This window comes from Carassius gibelio, chromosome B9 (genome assembly GCF_023724105.1).
Source record: "Carassius gibelio isolate Cgi1373 ecotype wild population from Czech Republic chromosome B9, carGib1.2-hapl.c, whole genome shotgun sequence".
Lineage (NCBI taxonomy): Eukaryota > Metazoa > Chordata > Actinopteri > Cypriniformes > Cyprinidae > Carassius > Carassius gibelio.
This window is the reverse complement of record NC_068404.1, coordinates 19,349,124-19,359,867: the sequence shown is the minus strand read 5'-3', so window position 1 is coordinate 19,359,867 and position 10,744 is coordinate 19,349,124. Positions and strand designations below refer to the sequence as shown.

At 36.1% G+C, this 10,744-nt stretch overlaps 1 protein-coding gene across 3 annotated transcripts in view; it reads right to left on the bottom strand.

Moving 5' to 3' along the window:
- Positions 1-2,036: 2,036 nt before the first annotated feature.
- Positions 2,037-10,744, bottom strand: part of dop1b (DOP1 leucine zipper like protein B) — a 39,520-nt gene continuing 30,812 nt past the window's right edge. For all 3 annotated transcript variants that reach the window (XM_052565247.1, XM_052565249.1, XM_052565248.1), the window contains exons 38-39: positions 3,636-3,768; positions 2,037-3,514 (exon numbers count right to left, since the gene is read on the bottom strand). In XM_052565247.1, coding sequence (XP_052421207.1) covers positions 3,269-3,514; positions 3,636-3,768 — 379 coding nt within the window. In that variant the 3' untranslated portion in view covers positions 2,037-3,268. The remainder of the gene's footprint in view (positions 3,515-3,635; positions 3,769-10,744) is intronic.

The following is a 10,744-nucleotide window of genomic DNA, read 5'->3' as shown; positions in this document are numbered from 1 at the left end:
TTTTGTGATTGTGTTTTATATTGTGTAAAGCGCTTTGTGCACAGAAGATTGAAAAGTGCTATATAAATAATTTTTTACTAACTTTTGATTTGTGTTTGATCACATTTGACTGCCAAGGAGTATGAAAACATAATGCTGTTTCATTCCCCATAATAAAATCCTATTGTAAAGCATAGTCAGTGTAGTTATCCATGCACAATCAATGCACAAATCACTGTAAATATAATGAAACTGCTGTCTGTCCCGATAAATCCAATTCAAACATATTGACAGTGCGATTTGCTTAGTATTATTGATAGCTCCATGAACCACATGACTAAATGGCAGTGAGTTCAAAGCATGTCACAACTGTTTCTCAGTGGCTCTGGTACAGCGGGTTTACTCTGCAATATGCAATAAGATATACATGTAGGATGTTGCATTATTTGTCTACCAGATAGTACCTGAATAACAAAATGAATGCAGTGTCTTAAAATCCTGTAAAAGCTAAGGATATTCAGTGAAAATAGTTTGCAATGTTTGACAAATAACTGATACATATGCATAAAACACAAATTTCTTTCTTGACAAGTCGTGGTGGTGGTGTTGTTCATTGGTCCAAGAGTTTTGCAGTGGGTATACTGCAAAAGGAGTAGCAAAAGTCAGAGTGCTAGGATTTGAACTTGTACTGCTTTATCTGAGAGGTTGTATGCCGACTTGACATTGTAAAACTGAAGTAAATTGCAAAAGTAAACATGTCGTAAACATTTGTGTATGTCATTTTCTTTGTATGAATGTCATTCTACACATTTGTAACTATTAATCTACAACTTTCAATTCAAAACACAGGTGTCATTGAAAGTTTCAGCTTTTCACATCAGAGCTCTGTGTAAATTTCAACTTACAATTTTGAATGTTAATATGACAAGTTCTCACATTCAGATTTTCAACCTCTCGAGTTTAGCTACTGATTTACCTCCAAGTTTTTGTCCAAAAAAGTCGCTAGATTTGTCGCTAGTCGCTTTTTTTGAAAAAGTCACTAAGGGGGTCTGAAAAGTACGGAGCCCCTCTGGTCCCACTTTGTCAAAAAAATTATAACTATCTTGTGGCCTCAAGATACTGACTCGTAACCTCAAGATACTGACTCGTGGCTTTAAGATACTGACTCGTGGCCTCCAGATACTCGTGGCCTCAAGATACTGACTCGTGGCTTCAAGATACTGACTCGTAACCTCAAGATACTGACTCGTGGCCTCAAGATACTCGTGGCCTCAAGATACTGACTCGTGGCCTCAAGATACTGACTCGTAACCTCAAGATACTGACTCGTGGCCTCAAGATACTCGTGGCCTCAAGATACTGACTCGTAACCTCAAGATGCTGACTCGTAACCTCAAGATACTGACTCGTGGCCTCAAGATACTGACTCGTAACCTCAAGATACTGACTCGTGGCCTCAAGATACTGACTCGTAACCTCAAGATACTGACTCGTGGCCTCAAGATACTGACTCGTAACCTCAAGATACTGACTCGTGGCCTCAAGATACTGACTCGTGGCCTCAAGATACTGACTCGTGGCCTCAAGATACTCGTGGCCTCAAGATAAGTAAGTCGTGGCCTCAAGATAGTGAAGTGTCTGACACATGGACCCTTTGTTATTAAACTGGACCCTGTACATTCTGTGCAATATTCTCTGTTTTAATATTCAGTGTAATATAGTTTGCTGCAGTTCTGCTTCCATTTATTTACTAGTACTGTTCATCACAATCAATTCATTTGGTAATACAGTAATGTAAATCTTGTAGGCTGCATATCCATAGTCCTTTATGTACACTTTTAATACAATTAAGCACACTTCTTTCTCACAAGGGCATTTTTGACTATAGTGGGACTTTACTTTTAAAAAACATTTAGTCTTGTTTTATAATGTCCACTTTTTGTGTGTAAAAGAGCTACGAAGGTGAACAAGTTCTGTGCAATTCTGACTGAAAAAACTTAAACATTTTCAGTCTAAACTTGCCGGTTCAAGGTCAGATGAATAAGCTAAAAACACTCTCTTGTTCATGGTCATTTTATTCATATGTGCAGAACATACACAAAATAAATCAGTTTAATAAACAATAACATATTTTTCCCTCAAGATAAATAAAAATGACAACATTCCAGAGAACCAACCACTAAATAACATGGAGTGAGGCTGTGGACGTCTTTACGTTTTCATAGTGCCATTAATTCTGCTTCACTTCACTTCAGTAAAATTATCACTCTTAACTGCTGTTAATGGGAACTATAAGCTTCTTATTTGAAGCTTATTTGTAGTTGCTATATTCCATATAGCAACTACAGAATGAGCAAAGATGTTTCATAATTAGAGCATTTATTTTTAGGCACTTCAATCAAAGGCCATGGTAGTAAACTAGCAGTAACTTTTGAGACCAAGACTATAACTGTCAAACCAGGTGCACTCTAAAAATGAAAGCAATGGCATAAAGACGTCCTTGAGGTCAAAACAAATATGGATCAAAAACCTTCACTTGAGTACAGGAATAAAAATGTGCATCACAATTCTTTTGCTGTAAATATTAACAGAGTATTAACTCAGAAAAGAAGACATTCAATAGCCACATAATTAGAATAAAGAAACATATTATCTTTAATTTAAAGTGATGGAGCAACATAGCAGGATAAAAGACATACAGAATGCAACATAAAGTCTTACAAATGGACACTAGATGGTAAACAACTAACATTGTCAATATTTCCCAACACACAGGTGAGCTTGCAAGAAAAAAACAGAGGTCAGAAAGTATAGAGAATGAAAATACTGCAAAGGGATATCAAGTCAAGAAATGACCAATAGCCCTACATACAAGTACAAAAATTCAATCAATAAATGCATTAACTGTTTGTTTTGACCATTATGGCCAATGAAACATGGCCCCATAATGTTTCATTTGGCTCATTCAGAAACCAACAGTAATGGAATGTGCAAAGAATGAACAGAACGCCCGCCTTGAGCCAGGTTAAAATACAAAGATGATATACATTCACAGCGTGTATGACTCACAATGGTCAGGAAATTCTAGAGACCTTAAACAACTTGACGTGCATTGATTAAGATTATAACACGAAAATTAGCAGGGTCCTTTAAACATTTCATGTAAACTATTATGCTACAAAGAAATTTCATTGCACTTTTGTCTTCATAGAGAAACCAATTACATTAATTACCAAAGCAATTACTGAAGTTGAGCAAAACATTTTAAGATTAGAATGTGATTTATCAACTAACTGTCCAGTCCATCAAGGAACTCTCCTTCAATGATGTGCTCTAGGCGTTTCATGACCCGATCACTACTGGGTGGTGGGTAATCAGCGACATAATGCGGGAGGTGTGCAGAAGAGCCATTAAAAGAGCAGCACAGGGTGCTGAAGAATGGAACCAGATCCACGATAGAGCAGAGAGAACGTAGTGTGAGCAGAGGAAACTCTACTCGATCTGTGCTCGACTCACCAGCTGTTCCATTCAGCTCCTGAACACACATTCAAGATATTTACAGGCTGAGAATTGGGTCTATTTGTGAAAAAGCACCAAATTTACTGGTTATTTCACAGATACATTGAAGCATGTGTTACTGTGCCTGGAGATCTTACCCCATAGCGTCGGTTTATTCCATCCAGAATCCTAACAATGTGTGGTTTACACTCTTGTTCACCTTCCAGCAGAGTGTTTCCTGGTCCATCATAATGGTCGACATCTACTTCAGGAATGAAAGCCCAGCGATACCTGCAAACAAGCAAATAAATACATACATAAAGTTCATATTAACAGATCATGAACATTGAATTTTACAGTGTGGAACAGATCAGAAGCCATTTTTGTTGTTTCAGGAATTAAAGGTCACTAGAAGTAAGAGGGAACCTATTGACCTTTACTGATAGCTGTAAATGTTGGGGCAACTATGACAGTCCATTTAGATTAAAAATGTAAAAGAGCAAGAGCTAAAACACACACACACACACACACACACACACACACACACACACACAGACTGGCATATAGTACTTATGAGGACAGTTAGCATTTATCATGGTTTACAAGGACAAGCCTTTCCCAACATCAGGGTATCAATTCAGTTATGCAAAATGATTAATTTATTGATTAATAAGATACATCTGACTTTATATTTAGCATATAATGTACATCATCAAGAAGACTTGCTACAGAAATTTCACAGGTTTATAAGGTCAAAATACAATCATGGTTTAAGGGGACATCATGGGTTATGAGGTCTATAATACACACATTTAACCACTTGCTGGTCTACGAGGACATAAATGATTAAGTTAATACTGAATGAATATTAGTAATACATTTAATGTTGAAATAGTTTTTAACATTTAAAAGTGATATTCTAATAAAATTGTAAATGTCATCTTTATGAGATCTTTTTAATTTTTCCTGCCATCATGTTGTGATTTTTCTAAATCTATGCAACAGATCCAATACAAGATCCAAATCCAAAAACACATCAGACAACATATTTATTGTCTTTATTTCAAGGAATATCTAAAATCTTATATACAGTAGTATTTTTGGCTAATTGCTTACTTGCAAATAATTTCATTTCATTTATTTTTACTTTTCTGTGTGAAACATGGAAATGAGAGAGGTGGTCCTTACAAAGCTCCAGCGGATCTTTACTGACTAAGCAACTGGAATTGGGAGTTGCTATGGAATGAGGCAAATCATTGGAGAGTTATTATAACTCTCATTAACTCTCATGTCAAATTATTTTTTAATGACCACTTTCCAAACACATAGGGCTGTGTGATTAATAGAAATCGTAATAAAATCACAATTTGAGTGTGCGAACTTGGAACTCTCCAGCTGACTTGACATCTCATAGCAAATTCTGATCACTATTCCTTAGTTAGATCTGACAATTGATGCTTCTATGTGTGGCCTCTTAACCAATGATTCACTGTAGCAATGCAATGACTATCTAAAAGGAATATATAGCTATGTGAAGCCTCAGATAATAATAAAGGAAATAAAATAATACAAAAATTAATTCAGGATTAAATTATCATTGAAAACTACTTCTGTTTTGTCAAGTCATTTATTCCTTTAATTTCCTATTACATTTATTTGTTTATTGTTTATTTATTCATCATTTCTGCAGATTTGGTCCTCCATCTACACTGGGTATAGTGTCTCTATATCACAGACATTTTGTATAAAAATTTTAAAAACTTTAAATTCAAATCAATTTATTCTAATTAGCAATATTCATTGTCAGTTCTTTTTCCTTTCAAAGTTTTTTCTGAATAGATCAGAAGTCTTGCAATGCATTTTTTTTATTTTTTTATTATTTGCTTTAAACACACTCCTTTGTTTCGGACAAAGTCCCTGATATTTTGATTATTTTTTGCAAGAATGGCATTCCTTTAGAGAGGTAAGATGCCCCTTGATTATATAGGTTTTAAATTGCCTGAAAACTGCTTCCACTTCCTGCTTTGCCTATGGCTTTTTTTACATAGTTTGGCCTGAGATACAAATAAAATATGTAAAATAAAAATATAAAAATATGTAAATTAGTTGCATTGTGATATTACTGTTTTACTTAAATTTAAACCATTTATTCTAAATGATCGTACAAATTCAGCGTATACCTTTGTTTGCAGTGATCCCGATATGGTTAACTGCATCATTTGTTTCCATTAATTTATCTGTTAATAAGAATTTGGAGAATTCGTCACTAAATGAACAAAACGTGGAATATGAACATTGAAAGTTACATGATGCTTAACAAAACATTTTTTTAATGTTCTCAAACTGCAATTAGTTAACGTTCTCCGAACTGTACTTAACCTGTACTTAACCAATTTAGTGAGCTTTGATGAAAACTAACGTACATTCTAAAACAAAACATAAAAGACTGCTAATGATATTATTCTTGCTAAACATCCATAATGTTACTAGATTATAAATTAACTTTTCCGTCACTTGAGATTACTGAAATACTAGCTTAGCTGTGTTCATAGACTTATCAACTGATGGCTGTGTTTCCAGAGAAAGAGACTCAATAATAACCGCGGTGTGATCGTTCATAAACGACTACAAAATCACAATCCAGTCAGTGACAAATGGACGAAGTCCATTATCTCCTCTTTAATTATAAAGTAATTTTTCAAGTGATTATATTAATATATTAATATATAGTAAATGGCTTATATATTTGTTCCTTACTTTGTTCCTTACCCAGATGCCAAAATTATACAATTGTTTGTGTTCTTTATGAGTATTGGAGAGCTAATACTCATAAAGAACACAAACATTTGTATAATTTTGGCATCTTGGTAAGGAACAAAGTCACTAAGTTGCTTAATTCTTACATTAAACAATTAGGGTTGCTCAATGGGAAGAATCACACAATATTTATCAAAACAAAATTTCTTCACAATATTGTCGATGTACATAAAATGAATACCAAAAAATAAATTCAAGCGCTTACATAACTATTGTATAGGAGGGTTAGTCGATCTCCATTTCCTCTCAGCCAAACAAACAATAAAACTTGAGTAAAAAGTCTTAAAGTTTGTCATATTTATTGTACTTAAGTTCAAAAGGATTTTTTTTATCTTCAACGTACTTAAGTATTGAAAGTACAAGTATAAGTAAATGCACAATGAAAAAGAAGCAAATACATGTACTTCTCAATAAATTAGAATGTAAATTAGAATGATTCACAGCCCTAAGTCATCCCATGCCATAATTCAGCTGACAAACAAACTGACATAATTATTGAATATTAATACTTATTGGTATTACTTAGCATAATTATTATTATTAGAAGTAGTAGTAGTATTACTACAACTACTACCATTGCTTGAAGTGGAAAAAATAAAGTGTTGGTACTTCCCTAAGGAGCAGGTCTTTGTTGGGGAAAAGGGTTAGGGGGAATTGGTTGCCCCCTCAATTGCAAAAGCGTAGTTTTGGTTTGAATATTGGTGGGTTGAAGTGTGAACCATTAACAGCGTCACAGGGCATATGCTAAATGGTCCAAAGATGGAAACTGGTTAATAACATAACTGCAGTAAAGTAGCCAATAGTTAATCACTTATTACAAGGTGCATGGGAAGTCAAATTAAATGTTTATTCAATAATTGTATATGCACATATATGTAATATGTACAACATATATATACGACATATATGATATGGAGAGTGATGAACTTTTGGCTATAGAACTACATTCACAAGTCCTGCGCCCCCTTAAAACCGTGATTGTACATATACGACATAGTGAGTGATGAACTGTCGACTATAGAACTACATTCACAAGTCCAGCGTCCCTGTACACCATGATTGTTTATACACATTTACAATTTAGAGAGCGATGAACTGTCGGCTATAAAACTACATTCACAAGTCCTGCGTCCCTGTACACCATGATTGTTTATACACATTTACGATATAGAGAGCGATGAACTGTCGGCTATAAAACTACATTCACAAGTACAGCGTCCCTGTACACCATGATTTTTTATACACATTTACAATATAGAGAGCGATGATCTGTCTGCTATAGAACTACATTCACAAGTACAGCGTCCCTGTACACCATGATTGTTTATACACGCGTACGATATAGTGTGCGATGAACTGTCGGCTATAAAACTACATTCACAAGTACAGCGTCCCTGTACACCATGATTGTTTATACACGCGTACGATATAGTGAGCGATGAACTGTCGGCTATAAAACTACATTTACAAGTACAGCGTCCCTGTACACCATGATTGTTTATACACGCATACGATATAGTGAGCGATGAACTGTCGGCTATAAAACTACATTCACAAGTACAGCGTCCCTGTACACCATGATTGTTTATACACATTTACGATATAGAGAGCGATGAACTGTCGGCTATAAAACTACATTCACAAGTACAGCGTCCCTGTACACCATGATTGTTTATACACGCGTACGATATAGTGAGCAATGAACTGTCGGCTATAAAACTACATTCACAAGTACAGTGTCCCTGTACACCATGATTGTTTATAAACACGTACGATATAGTCAGCGATGAACTGTCGGCTATAAAACTACATTCACAAGTACAGCGTCCCTGTACACCATGATTGTTTATACACATTTACGATATAGAGAGCGATGAACTGTCGGCTATAAAACTACATTCACAACTACAGCGTCCCTGTACACCATGATTGTTTATACACGCGTACGATATAGTGAGCGATGAACTGTCGGCTATAAAACTACATTCACAAGTACAGCGTCCCTGTACACCATGATTGTTTATACACACGTACGATATAGTCAGCGATGAACTGTCGGCTATAAAACTACATTCACAAGTACAGCGTCCCTGTACACCATGATTGTTTATACACGCGTACGATATAGTGAGCGATGAACTGTCGGCTATAAAACTACATTTACAAGTACAGCGTCCCTGTACACCATGATTGTTTATACACGCATACGATATAGTGAGCGATGAACTGTCGGCTATAAAACTACATTCACAAGTACAGCGTCCCTGTACACCATGATTGTTTATACACGCGTACGATATAGTGAGCAGCGTACGATATAGTGAGCAATGAACTGTCGGCTATAAAACTACATTCACAAGTACAGCGTCCCTGTACACCATGATTGTTTATACACATTTACAATATAGAGAGCGATGATCTGTCTGCTATAGAATTACATTCACAAGTACAGCATCCCTGTACACCATGATTTTTTATACACATTTCGATATAGAGAGCAATGATCTGTCAGCTATAGAACTACATTCACAAGTATAGCGTCCCTGTACACCATGATTGTTTATACACATTTACGATTTAGAGAGCGATGAACTGTCGGCTATAGAACTACATTCACAAATCCTGCGTCCCCATAAACCACAATGATTGTTTATACACATCTATGATATAGAGAGTGATGAACTGTCGGCTATAAAACTACATTCACAAGTCCTACGTCCCTATAAACCACAATGATTGTTTACACACATTTACGATATAGAGAGCGATGAACTGTCAGCTATAGAACTACATTCACAAGTACAGCGTCCCTGTACACCATGATTGTTTATACACATTTATGATATAGAGAGCGATGATCTGTCGGCTATAGAACTACATTCACAAGTCTTGCGTCCCTGTACACCGTGATTGTTTATACACGCGTACGATATAGAGAGTGATGAACTGTCGGCTATAAAACTACATTCACAAGTCCTACGTCCCTATAAACCACAATGATTGTTTACACACATTTACGATATAGAGAGCGATGAACTGTCAGCTATAGAACTACATTCACAAGTACAGCGTCCCTGTACACCATGATTGTTTATACACATTTATGATATAGAGAGCGATGATCTGTCAGCTATAGAACTACATTCACAAGTCCTGCGTCCCTATAAACCATGATTGTTTATAAACATTTACGATATAGAGAGCGATGAAAGGTGGCTATAGAACTACATTCACAAGTCCTGCGTCCCTGTACACCATGATTTTTTATACACATTTATGATATAGAGAGCAATGATCTGTCGGCTATAGAACTACATTCACAAGTCTTGCGTCACTGTACACCATGATTGTTTATAAACATTTATGATATAGAGAGCGATGAAAGGTGGCTATAGAACTACATTCACAAGTCCTGCGTCCCTGTACACCGTGATTGTTTATACACGCGTACGATATAGAGATCGATGAACTGCCAGCTATAGAACTACATTCACAAGTCCAGCGTCCCTGTACACCATGATTGTTTATACACATTTACGATATAGAGAGCAATGATCTGTCGGCTATAGAACTACATTCACAAGTACAGCGTCCCTGTACACCATGATTGTTTATAAACACGTACGATATAGAGATCGATGAACTGCCAGCTATAGAACTACATTCACAAGTCCAGCGTCCCTGTACACCATGATTGTTTATACACATTTACGATATAGAGATCGATGAACTGCCAGCTATAGAACTACATTCACAAGTCCTGCGTCCCTGTACACCATGATTGTTTATACACATTTACGATATAGAGATCGATGAACTGCCAGCTATAGAACTACATTCACAAGTCCAGCGTCCCTGTACACCATGATTGTTTATACACATTTACGATATAGAGAGCAATGATCTGTCGGCTATAGAACTACATTCACAAGTACAGCGTCCCTGTACACCATGATTGTTTATAAACACGTACGATATAGAGATCGATGAACTGCCAGCTATAGAACTACATTCACAAGTCCAGCGTCCCTGTACACCATGATTGTTTATACACATTTACGATATAGAGATCGATGAACTGCCAGCTATAGAACTACATTCACAAGTACAGCGTCCCTGTACACCATGATTGTTTATACACATTTACGATATAGAGATCGATGAACTGCCAGCTATAGAACTACATTCACAAGTCCAGCGTCCCTGTACACCATGATTGTTTATACACATTTACGATATAGAGAGCAATGATCTGTCGGCTATAGAACTACATTCACAAGTACAGCGTCCCTGTACACCATGATTGTTTATAAACACGTACGATATAGAGATCGATGAACTGCCAGCTATAGAACTACATTCACAAGTCCAGCGTCCCTGTACACCATGATTGTTTATACACATTTACGATATAGAGAGCGATGATCTGTCGGCTATAGAACTACATTCA